The sequence below is a fragment of the Pelobates fuscus genome, chromosome 3 (assembly GCF_036172605.1).
Source record: "Pelobates fuscus isolate aPelFus1 chromosome 3, aPelFus1.pri, whole genome shotgun sequence".
Classification (NCBI taxonomy): domain Eukaryota; kingdom Metazoa; phylum Chordata; class Amphibia; order Anura; family Pelobatidae; genus Pelobates; species Pelobates fuscus.
Window position 1 is genome coordinate 64,671,865 of NC_086319.1, and position 26,885 is coordinate 64,698,749.

Here is a 26,885-nt window from a genome sequence, read left to right on the forward strand (position 1 = left end):
TAAAACACCAATTCCTTTATATGCCTGAATGTCCAGTCCAATTGCTGGGACGTGATATGCTATCCAAATTACAAGCGCAGATTACGTTCCTACCAGATGGAACAACATCTTTAAAGTTTAATGGACCTTCAGGTATTATGACTTTATCCGTACCAAAGGAAGAAGAGTGGCGACTTTATACAGTGTTGACTAGCCAAAACCCTAGGAGTGATGAGACATTATTTAACATACCAGGAGTTTGGGCAGAGAACAACCCACCAGGACTGGCCCGCAATATTCCACCAATAAAAATTGAACTGAAACATGGGGTTTATCCAGTGAGCCTAAGACAATATCACATTCCGCAGAAGGCTAAGAAGAACATCCAATCCTATCTGGATAAGTTCATACGGTATGGTATCCTAAAATTCTGTACTTCCCCCTGGAACACCCCATTGCTGCCTGTTCAAAAGCCCGGTACAGATGAGTATCGACCTGTACAGGACTTAAGAGCAGTCAATGATGCGGTTGTTAGCATACATCCAGTGTACCCAATCCATATAACCTGCTTGCTTTAATTCCGGGCGGGGCTACTTACTTCACAGTCTTAGACCTCAAAGATGCCTTCTTTTGCCTCCGAATTGCCGCAGAAAGTCAATGTATTTTTGCTTTCCAATGGGAGAACGCTGTAACGGGCTCAAAACGCCAAATGACTTGGACAAGACTGCCCCAAGGGTTTAAAAATTCACCTACCCTATTTGGTTCAGCCCTAAGTCAAGATCTATTGGATTTCGAGTCCATCCCAGGAGAGTGTGTATTGTTACAATATGTAGATGACTTGTTGATAGCAGCAGTTACAAAAGAAATCTGTCAGCAAGCAACGCACGATCTACTACACATTCTCTGGAAGGCAGGATACAAGGTGTCTAGAAAGAAGGCTCAGTTGTGTTTGCCAACTGTCAAGTATCTGGGGTTCCATATCTCTGAAGGTCAAAGAATTATGGGGCCAGAGAGAAAAGAGGCTGTCTGCCAAATACCAATACCCAAGAATAGAAGACAAGTGCGAGAATTCTTGGGGGCAGCAGGCTTCTGTAGGATATGGATTCCCAGCTATGCGATACTGGCAAAACCTCTGTACGCAGCTATCAAAGGTACAGAGCACGACCCCTTCCTATGGACCCAAGAACAGCAAACGGCATTTGAAGATGTGAAGAAGGCTTTGATGAGTGCCCCAGCATTAGGTCTACCTGATCACACACGACCATTCTACCTGTATGTACACGAGCAAAGAAGAATGGCTGTGGGAGTATTGACACAGTACTTGGGATCATGGCAAAGACCTGTTGCCTACATGTCTAAACAATTGGATGCAGTGGCCAGCGGACTTCCACCTTGTCTAAGAGCCGTAGCTGCAGCCGCCCTGCTAGTAGCTGAAGCCGATAAACTCACTCTGGGTCAAGAACTTTATGTACGAGTCCCACATGCAGTACAGACGTTGTTGGATTACAAAGGAAATCATTGGTTTAGTAACAGCCGTATGACCAAGTATCAAGCAATGTTGTGTGAAAACCCAAGAGTGCATTTAGAGACTGTAAACACCCTAAATCCAGCTACCCTTTTGCCACAACCTACTGAAAGTCAACATGATTGTCTGGAAGTAATGGATGAAGTATTCTCAAGTAGACCAGATCTTCGTGATTTTTCCATCCAGAACCCCGATGTTCAATATTATACAGACGGCAGTAGTTATGTGAAAGAAGGGATCCGCTATGCAGGATATGCAGTAACAACCATAGACAAGGTGATAGAAGCTCGGCCACTGGCGAAAGGAACATCAGCACAAAAGGCAGAATTGATAGCACTGACACGAGCGTTACAATTGGCTGAAGGTTTAAAAGTGAATATCTATACGGACTCTAAGTATGCGTTTTTAACCACTCATGCCCACGGAGCTTTGTATAAAGAAAGAGGACTACTGAATTCAGAAGGCAAAGAAATCAAGTACGCAGCTGAAATCCTACAACTATTGGAAGCAGTGTGGGAGCCGAAAGAAGTCGGTATCATACATTGTCGAGCGCATCTGAGAGGAGATGGTGATGTAACCAAGGGAAATCGGATGGCAGATAGTGCAGCTAAGCGTGCTGCTGAATCAGGAAGACAGGAGTATGTGGGGCATATAGCTGCTCTTATACCAACTCCACTGTCCCAATGGACTCCAGTTTATACAGCTCAAGAAGAGGAGTGGTTAAAGACTGAACCGGGAAAGTATTTGGAGAACAAGTGGTATCAGCTAGAAGATGGAAGAATAGTTATACCAGCATCACTAGCAGTAGAAATTGTCCAAAACTATCATAACGGGACACATTCTGGGAGAGACAGTACTGAAGAATCTCTTAGAAAACATTTCTACATACCAAGATTGTCCAACTTGACTCAGGCCATTGTACGTAGATGTGTAACGTGTGCTAAAAATAATGCAAGACAAGGACCAGTAAAGCCACCAGGAGTCCAGTTTATGGGGGGACTCCCCATGTCCGATCTACAAATAGACTTTACAGTGATGCCTAAGTCGGGTGGACATCGTTACCTGCTGGTAATTGTGTGCACCTATTCAGGCTGGGTAGAAGCATGTCCTACTCGTACAGAGAAAGCAGGAGAAGTTGTGAGATTCCTGCTACGAGAAATAATACCCCGATATGGACTACCCTGTTCTATAGGATCGGACAATGGTCCAGCTTTTGTTCATCAGTGCCTACAACAACTGACTCATATGCTTGGTATAAAGTGGAGGCTTCATACTGCATATAGACCCCAGAGTTCTGGTAAGGTAGAGAGAATGAATAGAACTATAAAGAACCAGTTGGCTAAAATGTGTCAGGAAACCCAACTTAAGTGGAACGTTCTCTTACCCATAGCTTTATTGCGAATCCGCAGTACCCCTACCAGAAGGATGGGCCTCTCTCCTTTTGAAATCATGTATGGGCGACCACCTCCCGTACTTGGTAACTTAAGGGGGGACTTGAGTCAGTTGGGAGAAGGAATTACCCGGCAGCAGGTTGTAGAGTTGGGTAAGACTATGGAGGAGGTACAGAAATGGGTACAAGATAGATTACCTGTGAATATTTATCCCCCTGTTCATAGTTATCATCCAGGAGACCAAGTGTGGATTAAAGAGTGGAATAATGTACCGTTAGGGCCCAAGTGGAGAGGTCCTTATGTTGTTCTTTTGTCTACCCCTACAGCGATAAAAGTAGCCGAAGTAACTCCGTGGATACATCACTCCAGGGTTAAACCAGCAGCAGTCGATTCTTGGCAAATTACAGCAGATCCAGAGAATCCCTGCAAGATCCGGTTAAAACGTACTACTCAGTCGGAGTAACGAGGAATTATTGTGGATTACAAATTTTATTGTTACAGGTGTGAGTGAGAAGGCCATAATAAAGCCTGTCCGCTTACCATCACATAGTGTATAAGCCAGGAAAGTCTCGAAGGGACACCTGTGAAGACGAGCAGAACTCCATTCCCTGCAGCCCTCACATCCTGGAAGCTGAGGTTCCATCGCACGGACGAAGACTGAGGATGACGGCGAAAGATGTGCTTTTGATTGTGTTTATTTACATGTGTTTTTATATTCAGGAAGGTAGAGGTACCGACACTCCTAGCTGTGAGGTATGCATTAAGACTACGAGAACAGGTAACCATATTTCCCAAACCCTAATTTGGCATTCACAATACGAGTGTAAAGGAGATGTATCGAGATGTAGATACTTAAATATAGATTATAGTGTGTGCCATTTAGGAGTAGGAGAACCTAAGTGCTTCAGTCCAGAGTATCAACCTCGTACAATTTGGTTGACTCTCAGGAATGGAGATCCTCAGGGGACCCTAATTAATAAGACGGTGTTAGAATCCGTACATTCTTCGGGTGTTCTGCTATTTGATGCATGTAAGGCGATATCAAGTGGTAGAAAACCGTGGAATGTATGTGGGGATCTTAGATGGGAGAGGACGTATGGGTCTAATGATAAATATATTTGTCCCAGTGGTAAAAATAAATATGTGAGTCCTAGATGCCCAAATAAAGACTATAACTTTTGTCCATATTGGTCTTGTGTGGGGTGGGCGACTTGGGGACAGACAGTAGATAAAGACATGATAGTGACTAAGTTGCCGACTAGCCCTTATTGTAAGTCTATGGAATGCAATCCAGTCCATATTCTTATAAATAACCCCGACAAGTTCTTAGATAAATATGGTAATTTATTTGGGTTTCAAATATACGGGACGGGTTTAGACCCTGGGACAATATTATTTATAGGGATAGAGACTGATACGGTATCCTCCCAGACTCATCAAGTATACCATTCCTTTTACGAAGAGATGAGTATAGATAATAAGATCCCCCATAATGCTAAAAACCTGTTCATTGATCTAGCTGAAAGTATTGCCGGTAGTCTTAATGTTACCAACTGCTATGTGTGTGGAGGTACTAACATGGGAGACCAATGGCCTTAGGAAGCAAAGGAGGTAATGTCCGGTTCTGAGGCAGTTCAACAATTAATATCTTCACAAGCCGATTATCAGATGAGTGTTAGAGGTAAATCTGAGTGGAGATTAAAGACCTCCATCATAGGTTATGTTTGCATAGCAAGGAAAGGAATGATGTATAATACTTCTGTAGGAGAATTAACTTGTCTAGGGCAAAAAGCTTATGATGATGATACAAAGAATACAACTTGGTGGTCGGCTTCAAATGTCTCAGAACCATCTAACCCGTTTGCTAGATATGCCAATTTAAAGGACGTGTGGTTTGATCTATCCATCACATCTACCTGGAGAGCCCCAGCAAATTTGTACTGGATCTGTGGTAAGAAAGCCTATTCGGAGTTGCCACAGGACTGGGAAGGGGCATGTGTGTTAGGTATGCTCAAACCATCCTTCTTCTTGTTACCGATTGAAACAGGTGAGACTTTAGGTGTTAAAGTGTATGATGTGAATCATAGGAAGAAAAGGGGACCCATAGAGATAGGCACCTGGGAAGATAATGAATGGCCTCCCCAGCGTATCATGGATTATTATGGGCCAGCCACGTGGGCGGAAGATGGTACCTTTGGTTATAGAACCCCAATTTATATGCTCAACCGTATTATAAGATTACAGGCGGTGGTTGAGATTATTACTAATGAGACCTCACAAGCACTCAATCTTCTAGCGAAGCATAACACCAGGATGAGGACAGCAGTATACCAAAATAGATTAGCCTTGGATTACCTTTTGGCAGTAGAGGGAGGTGTATGTGGGAAGTTTAACCTAAGCAATTGCTGTCTTCAAATAGATGACGAAGGGCAAGCAATAGCTGAGCTTACTAGCCATATGGTTAAACTAGCGCATGTGCCTACTCAGGTATGGAAAGGGTATAATCCAAGTAGTTGGTTTGGTAGCTGGTATGAGTGGTTTGGAGGGCTTAAGGCAGTGGTAGGTGGAGTCCTACTAATTTTAATGTTGTGTCTACTCCTGCCGTGTCTTATACCCTTAGTAGTTAGGTCTGTGCAAAGCCTGATAGGAACTATAGCAGAGAGGAAGGCTGCTGCACAGATAATGGCCATATATAAGTATAAGGCTTTAGATCAGGGAGAAACTATGCAGGAAGATGAGTGTTGAAAAGATTCACATCATAAGAAAAGTCTGGTCTGGTTCATGGTAACCTGAGGTATATGCAAACCAAGGTTAAGTGATGCCTCAAGTAATTGTGAAATATCAGAGGCATCAAAGGGGGGAATGTGATGTAATTCCAGTAAAATACAAGTTTAGCAGGCTAAGATTGCCACAAGGCATATGTATGTATATGTGTTTGTAGTATCAGTTAGTTAATTACACGTAGCTAAGATACTGTCATCACTGTACTGACCAGGTGCAGGAATGTAAGAACTGGAATTACGCGTCCCTCTCCTTTGTATCAGATGAGCCACGTGGTTAGACCGGATGGATGAGTTTAGACTCTATTCATTAAATAGGTTAAGGGTATGTGTGGGTGTAGTTAATTGTGGGAGGAGCTACAGTGCTATATAAGGAATGTACTCTATGTATTCAGTACTCAGACTTTGCTGTATTTTGGTGACGCTAGTCCCTCTGAGTCCCGATCGGTGATCCAATAAAGAATCTCTTCCTTCCTGAAGAAACCTGTGTCCATCTCTCTGTGCTTGGCTTCCGTCAGTTTCTCCGGTATCAAAAGAATAACAATAACCTCCGTCGAAAAAGCATCAGAAATTGAAATGATAAACAAAAGGTAAATTGGTACATGCACTTGCAAAAGCTGTAAAATCTCTATTCATCTTCTCTAATGAAGTGGAGATAAAACAGTAGCGTCTAAAAATATTATAGAAAAAAAAAAATAATCACTATCCACACATTGCAAAGAAATTCAGATAATGACATATTCAAATGTAAATTAGTCAAAACAACTTTTGACAGGTGTATTTTAATGATAATATTCCTACAAAAAATAAAGCATTTATTTTATTATTTTAATGATGTTGCCCGGCATTCAAGGCTTCGACTATATTGCCATTTATTCTCTTGTACTTTTTGATGCCAATGGTGTGCACCTCAATAAATTAAAATAAAGAAATATTACACAGGTTGGAATTAAAGGCAGAAGTTTAAAAAAATTAAATGCAATTTCCACTGTATTGCTTTCTGTAGGTTATCCAGTTATCAGCTCTGTAATTACAGGCCCCAGAATGAATTAAGCCTATTTAGCCACATTACAGTGTATAGAGAATTGCTGATGAAGTCTCATCATGTGCTAATTTCTTTTATCGTATAATGATCAAGCCATGCTTGAAGTTCAGAGCAGTTCATGGCATCAGCTCTGCCCTGTGCGATGCAGAGGTCAGTAACTGAATGAATTCCAGTAGTTTCCTATATGGGTGCATTTCCTAAGATCTGCAGCATGACTCTTTACAACCTTAGAGTTGCAGTGACATTCCTCCCTCCAACCAGAGCTTAATCAAATCAGCATGTGGCATGTTTTGTCACTCTGTTTACTGGTAGGGAGTTAACTTTTAAAAAGGACACGGCTTCTGTTACATGTATTTGATAAATACCTGCATACACACGCAATGATCTATATATGCAAATACCATCTATCTAAGATGAAAAAGTAGATTTTTGTCACATATTGTGGACCTGGAAAGCAGCTGGGAAAAATACAAATTTATTTCTGTACCATATAATAATTTTAATTTATGAATGTTAGGTGCCCGAGTGCTTACAGGGTGTACAGTGGGAGGAGGGGGGGAAATAAATAAAAAAAAAAACACACACACACAACATTGGCAGTCACTTTGATGGTAAAGCGAATAGCAAAATTGAACAGAGAATTGTGTAGGATCATTTTCCACATTTAGCTATTTTGGCTTTTATTTTGAAGTTTACTTTGAATTCCAGGCAAACTGAATAACACCAATAGTGACAAACATTGTACAGTGCGCAGGGCCGGACTGGCCCACCGGGATACCGGGAAATTTCCCGGTGGGCCGCGGCACCTGGGGCTGGGCTGACAGCCCCATTCAAAGATCAGGCTCCTGTGATCCTGGCCAGCCATGTGTGAGCTGTGCGGCCGCACAGGGTCCCATGGGAGTAGGGGGAGCCAGGCGGCCGGCACAGCTCACACATGGCCGGCCGTGATTATTTAAAAAAATAAAAATAAAAAATGTGGCGGGGGCGGAACTTAGCATGCGGCGGGGGCGGGGCTTGCTGTGCGGCGAGGCGGGGCTTGCTGTGCAGCGGGGGCCTGGTTAATGCAGCATGGGAAGCAGGAAGGAGTCCCTGCTTCCCCAACACCCAGCCTCCAGGAGCTCCAAGCAGGTCAGTGTGTCTGTGTGTAACTGCCTGTGAGTGTCTGTCTGCGTGTGTGTGTGTGTGTGTGTGGCTGTCTGCCTGTGTGTGTGTGTGTGTGTGTGTGGCTGTCTGCCTGTGTGTGTGTGTGTGTGTGTGTGGCTGTCTGCCTGTGTGTGTGTGTGTGTGTGTGTGTGGCTGTCTGCCTGTGTGTGTGTGTGTGTGTGTGTGTGGCTGTCTGCCTGTCTGTGTGTGTGTGTGTGTGTGTGTGTGTGTGTGGCTGTCTGCCTGTCTGTGTGTGTGTGTGTGTGTGTGTGGCTGTCTGCCTGTCTGTGTGTGTGTGTGTGTGTGGCTGTCTGCCTGTGTGTGTGTGTGTGTGTGTGTGTGTGGCTGTCTGCCTGTGTGTGTGTGTGTGTGTGTGTGTGGCTGTCTGCCTGTGTGTGTGTGTGTGTGTGGCTGTCTGCCTGTGTGTGTGTGTGTGTGTGTGTGTGTGGCTGTCTGCCTGTGTGTGTGTGTGTGTGTGTGTGTGGCTGTCTGCCTGTCTGTGTGTGTGTGTGTGTGGCTGTCTGCCTGTCTGTGTGTGTGTGTGTGTGGCTGTCTGCCTGTCTGTGTGTGTGTGTGTGTGTGTGTGTGTGTGTGGCTGTCTGCCTGTGTGTGTGTGTGTGTGTGTGTGTGTGGCTGTCTGCCTGTCTGTCTGTGTGTGTGTGTGGCTGTCTGCCTGTCTGTGTGTGTGTGGCTGTCTGCCTGTCTGTGTGTGTGTGGCTGTCTGCCTGTCTGTGTGTGTGTGGCTGTCTGCCTGTCTGTGTGTGTGTGGCTGTCTGCCTGTCTGTGTGTGTGTGGCTGTCTGCCTGTCTGTGTGTGTGTGGCTGTCTGCCTGTGTGTGTGTGTGGCTGTCTGCCTGTGTGTGTGTGTGTGGCTGTCTGCCTGTGTGTGTGTGTGTGGCTGTCTGCCTGTGTGTGTGTGTGTGGCTGTCTGCCTGTGTGTGTGTGTGTGGCTGTCTGCCTGCGTGTGTGTGTGGCTGTCTGCCTGCGTGTGTGTGTGTGTGTGGCTGTCTGCCTGCGTGTGTGTGTGTGTGTGGCTGTCTGCCTGCGTGTGTGTGTGTGTGGCTGTCTGCCTGCGTGTGTGTGTGTGTGGCTGTCTGCCTGCGTGTGTGTGTGTGTGTGTGGCTGTCTGCCTGTGTGTGTGTGTGTGTGTGGCTGTCTGCCTGTGTGTGTGTGTGTGTGTGTGTGCCTGTCTGCCTGCGTGTGTGTGTGTGGCTGTCTGCCTGCGTGCGTGTGTGTGTGTGGCTGTCTGCCTGCGTGCGTGTGTGTGTGTGGCTGTCTGCCTGTGTGTGTGTGTGTGTGTGGATGTCTGCCTGTGTGTGTGTGTGTGTGTGTGTGTGGCTGTCTGCCTGTGTGTGTGTGTGTGTGTGTGTGGCTGTCTGCCTGTGTGTGTGTGTGTGTGGCTGTCTGCCTGTGTGTGTGTGTGTGTGTGTGTGGCTGTCTGCCTGTGTGTGTGTGTGTGTGGCTGTCTGCCTGTGTGTGTGTGTGTGTGGCTGTCTGCCTGTGTGTGTGTGTGTGTGGCTGTCTGCCTGTGTGTGTGTGTGTGTGTGTGTGTGTCTGTCTGCCTGTGTGTGTGTGTGTGTGGCTGTCTGCCTGTGTGTGTGTGTGTGTGTGTGTGTGTCTGTCTGCCTGTGTGTGTGTGTGTGTGTGTGTGTGGCTGTCTGCTTGTGTGTGTGTGTGTGTGGCTGTCTGCTTGTGTGTGTGTGTGTGTGTGTGGCTGTCTGCCTGTGTGTGTGTGTGTGTGTGTGTGTGGCTGTCTGCTTGTGTGTGTGTGTGTGTGTGTGTGTGTGGCTGTCTGCGTGTGCGTGTGTGGCTGTCTGCGTGTGCGTGTGTGGCTGTCTGCCTGTGTGGCTGTCTGCCTGCGTGTGCGTGTGTGGCTGTCTGCCTGTGTGTGCGTGTGTGGCTGTCTGCCTGTGTGTGCGTGTGTGGCTGTCTGCCTGCGTGTGCGTGTGTGGCTGTCTGCCTGCGTGTGCGTGTGTGGCTGTCTGCCTGCGTGTGCGTGTGTGGCTGTCTGCCTGCAAAGACTACATATCTGCCTGGAGGCGGCCTTCCTAACAGCCAATAGAGGTGCATTCTCCTCCAGAACTGAATGAAACAGTCCTGGAATCAAACACTGTTGATAGCAGCATTTGATTGGAGGAGCACATCGACACATTCCTAGTTAAAATTCATTGATCCTTTATCAGAAGAAATCTATTGGAGGAGATCGTGGGTGACACCAGCTTGGACGCTGACATCACCGGAGGAGGAGCAGCTGGGTGCTGCAATTATTGTAAGATTGAGAAGATGCATTCTTATTTTTTTTAAATCAAAGGTTGCTAGCCCAGTCCTCAAAGTTCCCCTTCAGTTCAGGTATTCTCATTATCCCTCCTGGAACAGAACTGGAAAATGCCTGTCAACAACCGTTAGTGTGCTATGAGAACTGGGTTGAAAACCACTAATATAGAGAACATACCCTTATGCAATAAAACTCATGACTAAATAGTACTCAAAAGTAATTATTCCTGTTTTGCCTAACTTTACAGCATCTGTAGTGAGATTGTAGCAAACCAGTAATTGAAAACTGTTATACACCTAATCTACAGTAGAACTGCTGAGTTAATTCTATAAACTATATTATATTAAAAAAAATAGATAGAATTAACAACTCCACCAAGCATCTCCAACTACAAACTAACATACAGGTTGCCCCTGTGTCGATGCATTCATTGCATCTTAAATAATGTTAACTCACCAAGTAAAACTACCTGTAATGGCCCTTAAATAATGGAAAGTAGAAAATAATGAACTGTAATTTAATTTCAATGTTGTCATTTCAATGGGGGCTGCCTGCAGTATCCTTCAAATTGACTTGAGTGCTATGTTTATGTCACCCACACCCAAAGCTCATCACATTTATTTTTTTTTTTTCATTTACTGACTTCTGAACTATTGGCAATTTCTCATGTGATGCTTGGTTTATTTCTGCCTCTATATAAAAATTTTTTGCAGAAAAGTTTGAAAAATATGAAAAAAGGGTTGTGTTATCCTCAGCCCACCTCCACCACACACGCGCTTTAAGTTAAGTTTTCTCAATAAAAAAAAAAAAATCCCACAAAAACCACAAAATAAAAAACACATTAGTATACCGGAATTAAAATCAAAATATAAAAAAATCACTTCATTTATGATGAAATAATTAATTCATCATGCATTAACCATACCAAATCCTGAAACAATTGCACTTCCATTATGGAACTCATTCAGACCCCATAGTAACATGATTCCCAGGTTTAAAAACAAATCAAATTAACATAACCAATAGAATTTCCATTTTTTTTAAACTTATATTAAATTATATCCCCCCCCCCCCCCCAAAAAAAAAATTTCATAATATGAAATTGGTAAAAGAAGCAAAGTTACAATTTAAATTCCGTTTCAGTATTTTGTAAAACTAGAACGCCCCTGTGCATTTGATTGTATAACTTAAGCTGCCACAGGGGGCTGCACTCAGATGCATTTAGGCAAGCCAGCTCTCTTCTGCAAAACATGTCAGTGTTTCACTGGTCCAATGTGTGCTAATATAGAAAAGTCATTTCTAAATAAGCCCTTCCATCAAAAACCACAGCACCTTCAGTTTTATTGTTTAACACTTCAAGTCCCAGAAAGTGTGCAATGTATTGTTCTGTACCCAAAGGCAAGTGCAATGCAAGACTCTGCAACCAAACAGTTAATCTGTAATGTTCTGAGAGTCTCTGTAGAACCTGCACTTGTGAGGTCAAAAGACCTTAGCAAAGCGCTTTTCTAATGTGACTATGAATGAATCAGGAGAAATGGATTGCCACCATTCTGAATTAGATTACAATGAAGTGTCTAGTAGTGTCTGTGAACTCTTCAAAAACGCAGAATTTCTCGCTGACCTGGATGACTGTTTATGACAAGTACAAAAACAGAACTCTTAGAAAATCTTACTAGAATACATTAGCAAGTGAAAATAATAAAACGTTAACCCCCTAGAATACACTCATTGCAGAAATATTAAAGATTTAGGGAAGACCAAATAATACGAGAATTCCAGTGAGTACTGTACTGGTAGACACACAAAATTATTTATAATCGTCTCGTTTAGAATCAGCTACACCTGTTGTCACTCTTTACAGCACTCAAATGGTTAATTATGAACGCTAACTTCTAAATAAAGATCAATTAGAAGGTACAAAAAGCTAAACCGCAGAATGTTTACGCATTAAATCCGAGACCGACCACCATCCACCGACTTTACAGAAATTCTCAATTACTAATATTTTTACGACACATAATGCACAATTAAATATTTGATTCCATGCCTTTTTGGATCATTGGGTGTGTGTTGACATGGCCAAAGCCATGGGTTCTCACTGCTAGTGTGCACTAGATTTAAATCTGTACAAAATCGACCCTTAGAGGGCACTTTGCTTAACTTGCGAAGATTTAGAAGAACTTCACAAAATATTGTACACACTACAGTTTGAAGAGGGAGCCAACTAGAAGTCTATTGGAATGAGCAAAAATTTGAAATAAAATAAGTTACATATCTACAATGCCAGTTAGGTGCAGCAATAGCAAAACGAAACACTAAAATACTTTCTGAACATAACATCAGTGGTTTATTCACTAAATTACGAATTGAAATTTGGATGGCACAATTTAGATGAAAATGGCGGATGTAGAAAAATTGTTTAAGTCATCTACAGTCACAGATAGGCTATATTAAACTAAGTCATTTGGATTAAGATTCTAATATTTTGAAGTTTAGCAAATATATTACCACCAGTCTTTAAAGAATTTATTAAGTGAACCAGGAATTGGCATTTGAGATCTAGAAGTTGAGAGCATTTCCAATTAAGTTATTTTAGTCTAAAATGTGCAATTTTGTTTGTTTTACAAAATCTCAGCAATCCCTGGTTAAGCTGATAACCCCCTAGTGCACAGTTAAATCCAACAGCATGCACATATTAGATTGAAGCAAATGTTTAAGTGACAGAATCCTGCTTTGGGAATCTAAGTTTATTTTAAATTCTGGCATAAAGAGTTCTATGTAAGAACATTTTTGTAACAATAATAAAGAACAATAAAGTATATTAATATGTTTTAAACACCCAAAGGACCATGGGAAATAAAAATAATCTGAGCTAAATATGACATAATTGAAATGGGTTCCCTAATGGAATATTCAATACGATAAGATTTCAACTTACACCCCCCCCCCCCAACAAAGAGGAGGGAAAAGGGGGGGGGGGGTTGCCTATTAAAGTGACCTTAGTCCTCAACGGGCTGAGGGCACCTTGAAAATCCCTGAATATAGATTTTATTGAGAACTGCTGTAAGGAATATATAAGATTACAAGGACAGTGTAAACTGAGCAGTAATTGATGATGCAGGTCCCAAGATAAGCGGTTACTTGGATCCTTTCCTGCACACTTCCTTTCCATAAGGATCTATCCAAGTAATTTATTTAGACGGTAAATTAACAAGACGCAGAATTTTTGTGCATTCTAAACCGAAGTGCAAATTTAGACAAAGTGCAAGTTTGGAAAAATTCTTCAGTTTAGCTATAGACACATTTAGACTTTTTTTTAACCTGAATTTTACAATTTGGTCTTCAATTCTCTACAGTTTGGTGTTTAGTGAATGCGCCTAACAGTCTTCTTCGGAGCTGGGTGTGAATTGGACTTCAATCTGTTGAATTTCAAGTCTCTCCCAGTCTGTAGCATGAATAGTTAAGAAAACACCTTCAAACTGCATGATGTCACCCAGTGTCCCCACAGCAGTGAGTGCATTATTTTCTATTTTCATGCTGAGCAATATTAAAATAGTGAAATATGTGTGACAAATGTTACCCTCAGAAGCCCGCATTTATATGCTTGCCACAAATAGCCGCAAGAACAAGGCAGTAACCTACACAAACAAACCCAGGGGATCTATTCACACCATAGAAAAAAAAAAAAAGTGTGATGAAAGCTGCCAAACTAAATCTATGCTCACTTTTTGGATGGTTTAATTTCAATGGAGCATGAAGCTCCCTAGGACGGTTAATAGGCTTAGCCAGGCGTGCCGTTCTCCCTAATATATTTTAATTATGCATCAGTCTTAATTGTGATCAGATTAAAAATCTCTAAATGGGCACAGACTGGGATTCTCCCTAATGGCTTGTTATTTTCTCAGTAGTGGCAACTAATGTCACTAATGTAAATTACAAACAAAAAAATTAATAAAATAGCAGTTTAACCTAGAGCCAAACTATTATCTAAAGCAAGAAAACGAGTCTACCAGCAAAGAAACAGCTTTAAATAGGTGTTCACTGTGTGTTTATAAAGTTCACCTATTCAGTAGGTATGTGCACACACACAGATATCAAAGTCCCAAAGGTAAGAATATCACTAGCTCCAAGGACAAAGTTTGCAAACTTCCTCTCTACTCCCAGTGCTGCCAAGCTGGCAGCTAATTCTAAACTGACAGAAGATTTGAAATGATCCCCATTCATTTGTAGTTGGAACACAATATGAAGAGCTGCTCAGTGGTGTATTTTGTATATTCAATTAAACAATTCTATTTTATGGGCATGCCCCCCTCATCCTAAACACTGATGAGAGTCTGCTTAGCATTCGATGGATGGAACGTTGGCATATTATACGTTATACCAGAGACCACTAATCATGACCTCACCAGATGTTTCTGAACTTAACTTCCCCTCACACCTGGCCACCAGGGATGTCAAGGTAAGTCCTACTGCCTTGCACACAGGCAGATTGCTAAAACAGTGAATGAATGGTCTGTCACACTGCACATCCCCAGCATGCAGCATGGACATCCTCCATTCATTCATAAAAAGAAAGGGTACCAGGTAGCAGGAAAGTTGGAGGCGAGGGATACAAAGTAACCAGGAAGGATGCAGTATCCAGGACAGCACACTCCGCGCACACAGTGAGGATGGTCCAAGAATTCCTCTTACCTGTCATCATAGCAGAAATCAGCTCCCAGGGTGTTGAGATACAGGACAAGCCCCAGGGCGCTGCTCAGCACCTCTGCAATCATCTCTCCTGCTGCAGCCCCTCCAGTGTCGCCCAGGCTGGGCTCCTCTCCCCCAGCTCTGTGTGTGGCTCTCCCAGGCAGGATCAGCGCCCGCAGCCCATGGAGGAAGGCTGGCAGAGCGCTCCTTGCCCTGCCCCTGGTGCTCTGTCAGTGCCGGAGCCGTGATAAACTTGGTTCCCTGGAAAGATGTGTTAGCACATCTCCGAGGGAACGCGCACGCAGGCTGAGTGAGGAGTGAGGAGGGAGGGAGGGAGGGGAGGAGGAGTGTGGCTGCTAGAAGTCCTGAAAGGTCAATAAATCACTATCCTCTCTGCAACTAAAATCCTCAGCCTTTCCTAAATCCTTAGTTACCCTTTCCTTCTGGAAAAACAAAACAAAAAAACAAGCTGTCCTTTTACTGACCCTTGCCATCAAGCAAAATCAATTCTGCATTATATCCAAACAATATAATAATTATTAATATTAATCTGCTCCCTTTTACTATTCTTTTAGCACCATCTGCAAATAAAACATGTCTTCCCCCTCACCCCAATTTATTCTTATCTGATAATGTATTCAGTAGCTCTTTCAGTTTCACAGAAATCACCACCTTTTAACATCCATACAGGAATGAAAAGGTTAATACATGGCATAAACTTTCTGTGATATATATATATATATATATACACACACACACACACACTCTATTTCTCTCTCTCTTTTACTCATGTGTGTCTTGACTAACCCGTTCAACCCCACAGCTATCACCATTATTTTTTATCATCCATAATGGAAGGGTTAATGCATGCCATGTTTGAGACTGTAAGGATTATCCTTTCAGTCCCTTTGGGATTTACCTGTAATTTTGGGTTGCCTGAGTTCCCAAGAGCAAGCCATCCTTCTATGCTATACATACACTGTGTTTTTTGCAATATGTGTATAAATGTGTGGAATATGATTAGAAGAAAAGCCGTTCACAAATTACTGTAATAATGCATTACCTGTAATTTTGTGTTACTTAAAGGACCACTATAGGCACCCAGACCACTTCAGCTCAATGGGGTTACCCGTGAAGCTGTAAACATAGCTGTTTCAGAGAAACTGCAATGTTTACAATAGGATTAATCCAGCCTCTAGTGGCTGTCTCATTGACAGCCACTAAAGGCACTTCCGCGCTTCTCACTGTGATTTTCCCAGTGAGAAGACGCCTGCGTCCTGATTGAATTCGCGAGCGGCTCTTGCCGTGCATGCACATTCGGCAGATGACGTCGGAAGAGGGATGAGAGTCGCCAGCACCGAGGGAGCCCGGCACTGGAGAAAGGTAAGTGATTAACCCCTTCTTCCCTCTTCAACCTGGCGAGAGAGTTTGTTTTCCTGGCACCATAGTGGTCCTTTAAACTTTCACGAGCAGGAGATGGATGGATGGATGGATGGATGGATAGATGGATAGATGGATAGATGGATAGATGGATAGATGGATAGATGGAAGGATAGATAGATAGATAGATAGATAGATAAACCTGCTGACTTACGGTGAGCTAAAAGGTGATTGAAAGCCCGTCCACTTGAAAATCAGTGGATAGTAAATACATTATTAAGCACAGATCTGCACACGTCAAACAAGACCTAAGACCTGATTTTCCCACACAAATCTCACATTTGCAGGGGTCTTACTAATGCAAGGGATTCAAGGGTGGGCATATGTAAATAAGTTCAAATTCATATTTCCAGTATTAATTCTGCCTGCCCCATGGAGAATATGTGATGATTCCTGCAGGACTAAAATTGTTAATAAAAGCATGCATGTAACACAGGAAAGTGTGTTTATATTAACCCCTATCGGTCCCAGAAATGTCATGTATCAATTCATGTATTAACCCTTCCAGTACCATAGGAATGACAAACTGTGGTGTTATTTCTGAGGCTGAAAGGGTTAATCAATATACAGAAAAATAGTAAAAGAGAACAAAAAATAAATACATATTAAAAAATAGTTTAAAAATATACAAAAAATTGTGAAAGAGAGCAGCCTGATAATAATATTGAGTTGAGAAGAAACATATAAACTTGCTTTTTATTAATTGTAATGGCCATTAAAGGGACTGCCTGCTTTGTGCAGCAGGAGTTAAGGATTTTAGGTGCAGGGATGATAAGATGCAGGAATGATTTATTGACCTTTCAGGACTTTTAGCAGCCACACTCAGCCTCCCTCGCCTCCCTCCCTCCAAACACAGCCTTCCTGCGCGTTCCCGAGAGATGTACTAACACATGGCAGAGAGGAGGCTGGAGCTGCAGCAATACAAAGATGACTTTCCTATTGTTCACTATGAGAATGCTGCAGCTGAGAATGGGGAACATAATGACTTATTCACTCACTGACCGATGACACCCTACTGCCCCAGCCTGCACACTGTCAGCACTGACAAGGATCACAGGCAATGGCCAAAAGCACACTGGCAGCAGCCGCGTGGGGCTAGTGGTTGCCCCCCCCCCCCCCCCCCCAGTACGCAGGTGTACACTTACTCCCCTCCTCATCTGCACCTCCCCTCCTTCTATTCTTCTTATCCATCCTAGTCTCTCATTGCCACTACATTAACCAGATCAGTGACAGCTAGCCTTAGTCAGCTCCTTATTCTAGGCTAGGATTCCATGTGCTGGGCTCAGCATCATGGGATATGAAGTCCACAACAGCTGGAGTTACAGATGGTGGGTACCCCTGCTTTGCCAACAGTGTTACAAATTGATCTATTCAGAGAGAAAATCCATAAGATTTTATAATAAAGGGTTTTCTTCATTAATCTCTGAATTATAGTGCATTGAAATCTGACCTGCAAAATGCAGGCTAAACTGGCCAAGCTTTGATTATAGCTGAACAGGAGGTTTTATTTTTTTAATTCATTATAATAGCATCAATCATTCCAATAAACGACTTAAACAATGGAAACTACTTAACAGTGAGGGTAAAATTCCACTAGATGATTGCAGGGCGATTCCATCAGAATCGTTTGTTTTTATGGATTCTAAAATATTATAAATATTTATATGAGTATCACTGATTTTATTTGATGTTCTTCATACTGGCGATGAAATTTATAATACTTTTGACATTCCACAGTTTGTTTTGCTATATCATTCTTTCAATAGTCTTTTTAAGCCATGGTCTAATACTCAAATGTAAATAAACTCTATGAGACTCATTTGTGAAATTAAATAACAAGAGGACAGAGATCTCCTCATATTTATATTTAAAAGCAAAATGGATTTTCTGTGATTTAGTGGGTAGCATCCTATTTAGCGAGAAATCTTTGATCCGAAACATGAAATTATGAGATTAATGTCTAGCAATTGTTCAGAATTCAACATTACGATTGACATCATTAATTACATCCACCAGCTGCCTTTGAAATACAGAAACAGTCCATTGGTGATGTTCATTTCTCACTAGACTCGTACCCAGGCTTTTGTACCAGGTTTAACTCCTTAATTATCAATGACACGTATAGACTGTAATAATATCAATTTAAAACCACACAGAACAAAGCCCTGTGCTCAAACTCCCACTTCTTCTGGTCAGCAGCAATGGTTATATCATTTAACAGCCCAAATATATAGAACAAAACAAACAAACAAAAAAATGACCTGCATACATTGAGTTTGAGCGCACAGCTTATTTCTGTGTGTTTTTGTTTGATTTTGTGTTACATAACCATGTTACTGTGCTGTAACTGACACCGTGTGTGTCCTATTAAGCGTTAATAAGTGTGTAGGGGTTCATAAAATACCCCTTTATGTCTAATTGGAGCTTTTGCCTTTTAGCCGAAACCAGCAAGGTGAATTGTAATAAAAATAATTGACAAACCATGGTCCTGAAGGGGTTAAACTTTTTAAAATTTTAAAAAAAACTCTCCATTACTTCAGTGCTGAAAGAGTCTCCTCAATGCAGCTCATATTATCCTTCTGTTAAGTCCCCCCCCCCCCCCCCTTTTTTTTTTTTTTTAAGAACTCACTTCCTCTTTGAACTATAGTTCAAATCATGCAAGGCAGGAAACCCTGATACTATGGAGACTTATAGAAGTGCTGCTTTCTCTTAAACATAGTACTTTAATAAAATAAGTCAGAGGGGGTTTGGAATTAATTCAGCACTTTAGATACCTGGAGTCTCCATTTAAGTACTTTATGATTATATTTTACATGCTTTTACACATACTGGTGCACCTCTGCAAAACATTATTTTATGTACAGTATTGAACTATATTGGTACATTGAGTACATTTGTTTGGTATAGTAATTCTAGAATCTGTATAACAAATTTGTTTTCTTGCTAGGTCCTGGCTCCTAGGAACAATAATATGTCTAGACTGTCATGATGATGTAAATGATCTAACCTTGCTCGTGTAGGTGTTTAGCCACAGTTTTTAAGAAAAGGGAATGTAGGGATTTTCACAATATGTGTTTAATTTGTTATTTACTATGTTTTATGTGCATTTAAACATACTGGTACGCCTGCAGTAAACATTAAAGAGACAATATAGTCACCAAAACAGCTTAATGAATCTATCAGATGTAGCATACATTGAAAGTTTTTATCTCCTGCTCTGTAAATTTAACTTTTATTACATGAAGGAGGCTGCCGCAGGGTCTAGCATGCTGCTAACAGAGCATGAGATAAGAAATTCTAAATCAAACAGAATTTGCAATAAAGGAAGTGTAAACATTAGATGACCCTTTACAGGAAGTTTTTAGGAAGACTGTGCAAGTCACATGCAGGGAGGGGTGACTAGTGCTGTATAAACAAAGTGATTTAACTTCTAAATGGCAGAACATTTAGCAGTGAGACAGCATGGGCATGATCTATACACAAAAAATGCTACATTAAGCTAAAGTTGTTTTAGTGACGAAAGTGTCCCTTTAATCATAGGCTACATCTGTGATGTGAATTGAATGTTAGCTGCAGAACCTTCTTAAACTGTTTTGTTGGTTCGATTAATAGTAGGATCAGTTCTGCTGCTGCATTACATCCTTGTAAATTCAATAGAAACTAAAATAAAATGTAAAAACGTATCCTCCAAACATAGTAAAAAATAACAATTAGATTACCTGGTATAATTATATGATAAATACTACTTTGTAAAAAAAAGGGAAAGCATTGGATTGGCTAATATCGGCATGGGGCGGGGCCAAATGCAGTTTTGGCCAATCAGGACCTCCTCATAGAGATGCATTGAATCAAGGCATCTCTATGAGGAAAATTCAGCGTCTCCATGCTGAGCGTGGGGACACTGAACGTCAGGGCTGCTTACTGTGCAGCCCTGAGCCAAGAAGCACTTCCCGTAGCCATCTGATGAGTGGCCACTTGGAGGTGTCCCTAGGGGCAATGTAAACACTGCCTTATCTCTGAAAAGGCAGTGTTTGCATGAAAAAAGCCTGAAGTGAGCTATTATACTCACCAGAACAACTACATTAAGCAGTAGTTGTTCTGGTGACTATAGTGTCCCTTTAAGTACTGCATGTTGTGCAGCACTGACCAGGAAGCACCTCTAGTGGCTATATGAATGACTGCCACTGGAGGTGTCCCTTGGGAGCAATGTAACCACTATCTTTTCTATGAAAAGGCAGTATTTACATGAAAATGTCTGCAGGGACTGACAATACTCACCAGAACAACTACATTAAGCTGAAAATTAAACTGCACATTCTACATCATCAGAGAAAGGTCAGTGTTAATTCAACAAAACTGCTTCAATGGGATGAAGTGATTTTTGTGCTTGATGTCCCTATAAGAGGTCACTCTAAGCAACAAAACCACTTCAACTTTCTTACTTGGTTACGGTGCAAGAACCCTGTTTTTCAGTCTTTCCTTCCAAAAATTTTTAAATTACGAGGGAAAAAGTTTTTATATTTTTTTCCTCTCTGTGTAGAGTTGTCCTTTATACTATCGTCAGCCAGCCAGAATTATTTTGTTTTGGCTTACAATATCAATTTTGTCAATCTTTTGTCCTCAGTGTCAATGTGCCTTTACCCATATCCTATAGTACTTACAGTACACCCTCCCAGCTACAGAGATATAGGAATAGGTTTGTGCTGTGTATGTGGACCTGGATACTCAGAGCCTGTTCTCCGCGCTGCTGTGAACAACCTATCTCACCTACTGGCTCAGAGCACTTGTCCTGTCTACTCTAAGCCCCTAGCTTAGTATTTGATGGGCATTGAGACTGGAAATATATAAGGAAATGCTAGGCTAAGACGCCAGATCTGAAATTTATAAGTAAAATGAAATTAAATATTTAGTATATGATCGCAGTGACAATTTCTTGTTTCTCCATACTACTGACTAGAAATAACCTAAAACAGAGAAACTCGAGGTCAACATTGTATACAAAGCAAATACACTTGATAAAATCTTGACAAATATTTATATTATGTTTGCATTGTGTCAAAAGTACTTGTTACGGCTTTCACAATGCCATCTGGATTTATAAACGTGCAATTTTTGGACACATATTTTCCATATGTTATAGCATGCAAACCCGAAGATTTTGTTTAGACTAACGTGGGAAACAGAATTAGTCTGTAATGCAACAAATTATAAAGTTCCATTTAAATTCTATAGGCTTCATTCACCAAACTATGGGTTGTAGAGAACTAAAAAGGGAATAGCAAAATTGAGGCTAAAATAGTTGTAACTATAGCATTTTTCCAAGTCTGCTATTTTGGACTACATTTTGCAATTTGCATTCCGATTCACTACAATTACCTGATAACCCACGTATGGTTTGCATTTTATACATTGTACTTTCTAAATGGCTAGCGAATACTCCAAGGGGTTTATTAACTAAGTGGTGAATTCCGCAGGATTAAAAAAAACAAACTGAATTGAAGCATTATTCCAAGGTATCTTTTTTGTTTGGGGATTTTTTTCTTCAAAGAAAAGTAAATACATCAATTTAGACATTACAGAGTAGCAACGACATGACAAACGTCAAAAACACCCATACTGCATATTTACGCAATGATAAAAAAAAAAAATCTGTTTAACCCCTTAAGGACACATGACATGTGTGACATGTCATGATTCCCTTTTATTCCAGAAGTTTGGTCCTTTAGGGGTTAAACATTTAGTTTTCCTTTTTATGAAACCAGACTATTTTCTTTTCTTTCGTTTTTTTTGGAACTCTCAAGTTCAGACAAGGAGTGGACAAGTCCTATGGGAGGAAATGGGGATTCAGTAGTAGCAAAGTTTGCACAACAACCATCACTACTATGTTGTGAGAATAAGCCTTGGGGACGTTTGTAATAAAATTTGGAGCCTATACCAGAAGCTACATTCACAAGTAGTTTTGCTGTGTGGAAATGTCAAGAGATGCTATGTATATGGCTCCCATGGCTTGAAAAATGTTTCAGTGTATCTCTAACTAGCCCGAATGGAACACATGTGCTAGTTTCTTTTTTAAAAAGTTGTAAGCAAGGGGGGCTAGTTTAATTCAGATATGCAAAATATTTTTTCTCGCTGCCGCTGTTAGTATTGTCAGTAGTTTGTTGTATATGTAGAAATGAAAAGATGTGTTGCTGCACTCAATCTGGAACTGAAATTCCTAGATTGTTGTATAATATAAACAAATCTAGCTTTATCTCATATATTTATGTTTATAATGAATAGGAAAAAATATGCTGGTTGTGTTTCAGGTGTAAAAATACACTTTCTCTAGAGCTAGGTAGCTGTCGCTCCAATAGTAATATTTGTGATTAGTGATGTCGCAAACATAACATTTTCGGTTCGCGAACGGCGAACGCGAACTTCCGCAAACGTTCGCGAACCGGCGAACCGGGCGAACCACCATAGACTTCAATGGGCAGGCGAATTTTAAAACCCACTGGGACCCTTTCTGGCCACAATAGTGATGGAAAAGTTGTTTCAACGGGACTAACACCTGGACTGTGGCATGCCAGAGGGGGATCCATGGCAAAACTCCCATGGAAAATTACACAGTTGATGCAGAGTCTGGTTTTAATCCATAAAGGGCATAAATCACCTAACATTCCTAAATCACAATGGATATGGATTGACGCCTGACATATGACATATTGACACCTTGACATATGGATTTACACCTTGACATATGGATTGACACCTGTCCTCAGAGACCCTGATACACACTGACACAGAGCAGAATAGGGACTGTTCCCCCTACATAGGGTCACTTGGCAGATATGGATTGACACCTGTCCTCAGGGACCCTGATACACAGTGACACAGAGCAGAATAGGGACTGTTCCCCCTACATAGGGTCACTTGGCAGATATGGATTGACATCTGTCCTCAGGGACCCTGAAACACACTGACACAGAGCAGAATAGGGACTGTTCCCCCTACATAGGGTCACTTGGCAGATATGGATTGACACCTATCCTAAGGATCCCTGATACACACTGACACAGAGCAGAATAGGGACTGTTCCCCTACATAGGGTCACTTGGCAGATATGGATTGTGCACTGGCAGAGGTTGGCAGAGTACACGCTGTAGGCCTGACACCCGCTTGAAGACAACTAACTGCTATTCAATCTATAACAGTGAAAACAGTTTTTTGGTTTTAAATGCACGCTATTGTGACACCAGATATGAGTGGCAATGTGCACTGGCAGAGGTTGGCAGAGTACACGCTGTAGGCCTGACACACCCGCTTGAAGACAACTAACTGCTATTCAATCTATAACAGTGAAAAAAGTTTGGGGGTTTTAAATGCACACTATTGTGACACCAGATATGAGTGGCAATGTGCACTGGCAGAGGTTGGCAGAGTACACGCTGTAGGCCTGACACACCCGCTTGAAGACAAGTAACTGCTATTCAATCTATAACAGTGAAAAAGGTTTTGGGGTTTTAAATGCACGCTATTGTGACACCAGATATGAGTGGCAATGTGCACTGGCAGATGTTGGCAGAGTACACGCTGTAGGCCTGACACCCGCTTGCAGACAACTAACTGCTATTCAATCTATAACAGTGAAAAAAGTTTTTTGGTTTTAAATGCACGCTATTGTGACACCAGATATGAGTGGCAATGTGCACTGGCAGAGGTTGGCAGAGTACACGCTGTTGGCCTGAAACACAGACGCTTGCAGACAACTAACTGCTATTCAATCTATAACAGTGAAAACATTTTTTTTGTTTTTAAATGCACGCTATTGTGACACCAGATATGAGTGGCACTGTGCACTGGCAGAGGTTGGCAGAGTACACGCTGTAGGCCTGACACACAGACGCTTGCAGACAACTAACTGCTATTCAATCTATTACAGTGAAAACATTTTTTTTGTTTTTTTTAATGCAAGCTATTGTGACACCAGATATGAGTGGTGGCACTGGGCAAGTGGGCACAGTATCCACTCTGAGCCTGACACAGAAGCTGGCAGGCAGGCAACTGCATTTAGATCACACAGGAAAAAAAGCAGACTGATGTTCTAGCCCTAAAAAGGGCTTTTTGGGATGCTGTCCTTACAGCAGAGATCAGATGAGTCCTTCAGGACTGTATTGAACACTGAATACACTAGCCTAGCTATACATTTCCCTATCAAATGAGCAGCAGCTACACTTTCCCTCCTCTATCTAAGAATGCAGCTTCAGAATGAATCTAAAATGGATGCTGTACTGGAGGTGGGAGGGTCTGGAAGGGAGGGTCTGCTGCTGATTGGCTGGAATGTGTCTGCTGACTGTGAGGCACAGGGTCAAAGTTTACTCAATGATGCCGAATAGGGGGCGGATCGAACCGCGCATGTGTTCGCCCGCCGTGGCGAACGCGAACACGCTATGTTCACCAGGAACTATTCACCGGCGAACAGTTCGGTACATCACTATTTGTGATGCATACATTCAGGATATTTATGAACCTTTTCAGAGAAAGGTTTCTAGGACATATTTATCCTGAAGGTAGACTTTTCTGTTGGACTTTGTCGGAGTTTGAAGGAATGTTGCATGAGAGGTTGAGAGGTGTAGATCCAAGAATACTTTCCCATCCAGTCAGGAGACTGCGTTGAGGTTTCCCAAAATGTAGTCTGTTTTTGACCAAATCTGCTCAGTTCCTTTCCATATAGTGGTGTTATTTATCATTATGAAAAGTGTCTGGAAAAGACCCATACGATGTGTAAGTCCATACAAGATGGGAGTTCAGTTTAAACCACATGGGTGCAGGACCAGAACTTAAGATATTTTCAGACCAGATAAGAAACAAAAAAGGCACCAGAGAAATAAATAAATTCTTGTGTGAGAATGTACTAGCTCATAAAAAGAATATTATACAATAGAATGGGAATACAGCTGACTGATCTACAAGAGAAAATTAAGATAACAGTGTAGTATAGTTGAAATAAAAGTAAAACACTGCAAAGCTCGAAAATAGATGGTAATATAATTGCCTTTGGGTGCCTGCCCTTGGGGGTATTTCCAAAGATCTCCTCCTACTTCTGCTCCCTCTCGTAGGTACCACATCAGGGATAGCTCTCTCAGGTCCTACATTTTTCATTCCAACATGGGACTTCTTCAGGGTCCACAAAATAAAATGAATCAAAACATAAAATGAAATCCAATAAAATCACATTAATACCGCCCAAAGGGAATATCCGCATGTTCTCCCTCTCCCCAAGTTCAGGTATATATAAGTCGGTGGTTCTGTGGATGGAACCGTATTTCCAGCTGGCTTCTCTTAATCCTTGTATTTCCCGAGTAAATTCAGTTTTTCGTCTTGTCTAAAGCATCACTTTGGTGTGATCCTTCTCGTCTGCCAGAAGTGACCCCTGCGTTCCATGCAGCCACCATTTGCGTTCAGCCATCGAACATGGCGGCCGCAACATGCATTCCACTGAGTTGCCTATTTTATTTTCCGATTTGAGTCCCACTTTGCCTGGTGCATCAACTCTGCAATGCAGTAAAAAAGGGGGGGAAAGAAACATTATAGTACCATTGATAGCTCTTATTAATTAGACGATTCATAACTGATGTTAGATTTAATATCATACTTAACCCATTCATCCACTAGACATAGATGAACAATAATATCTCCCTTTAACAGTATATTTTAAACCTATAACCGTTTTATTTGTTACATCACCAGTAATTCTATATAATATTAGGGTTCTTTATACAAATGACCTATAACATTGGAACAATTCAGTTTTTTAAATCTTTTCCATCCCATAGTGTCTTTATATAAAAAAAAAGAAAAGTATTAATTATAACATATGCATATGTAAGGCCTAATTATATTAATTTAAGTTAATATGGTTATATAGCCTAAATAAAAGGAATAGTCCTTCTCTTCACAATGTTGGATATGCGAAATATCGAGCCGGTTAAATGTATATATACCAGGAGGTGAAGACCAGTGTCTGGGTGATAGAGATAATAGGTTAATATGTGGAGATTAGACTTAGGCACAAATGTGTTTCAGCCGAGATGAATAAAACAAATGCATTTTGATCTTTGCCCGAATGAATTGCTCCATAAGGGATTTGCCTGTGGAGTCTTATTCAGTGAGTGAGACTTCAGAGATACAGCCCAAATGGATTGAATCATTTGGGTGCTGTTTAAAAGGCATTTGATTTATTTGTAACAGCTGAAAGGAATTTGTGCACAAGTCCAATGGAGATCTGCTCATAATAGGGTCCATAATAGTGAGTAAATCTCATCCAATAAGGATGTGAAATTCAGTAATCGTGGTAAAAAATTGTCTGGCATTGGACTTATCAGGAGCATAGATGTTTATGAGCTAATACTATTGGTTATGTATAGTGAAGTCTAAAAGAATATATCACTCTTTCTAGCCAAAACATTTGAAAGTGAAGAGTGTATTTTAGGGAACAGTGTGAGACTAAAGCTTCACCCATTACTTTAGAAGATGGAGCAGAAATTAAATCTTGGATCCAAGGGGCATGCATGGTAAAGGAGGGAATTTTTGTCCCGGTCCAGTTTCGTGAAGTAGAATATGGGGTTAGAACAATTTGA

General features: G+C 41.5%; 1 protein-coding gene across 1 annotated transcript in view; it reads right to left on the reverse strand.

Annotated features, from left to right (window-relative positions):
* Positions 1-15,108, reverse strand: part of TMTC2 (transmembrane O-mannosyltransferase targeting cadherins 2) — a 244,666-nt gene extending 229,558 nt beyond the window's left edge. The window contains exon 1 of the mRNA XM_063445170.1: positions 14,830-15,108. Within this exon, the coding sequence (XP_063301240.1) occupies positions 14,830-14,912 (83 nt within the window). The 5' untranslated portion in view covers positions 14,913-15,108. The remainder of the gene's footprint in view (positions 1-14,829) is intronic.
* Between the last annotated feature and the right edge of the window lie 11,777 nt (positions 15,109-26,885).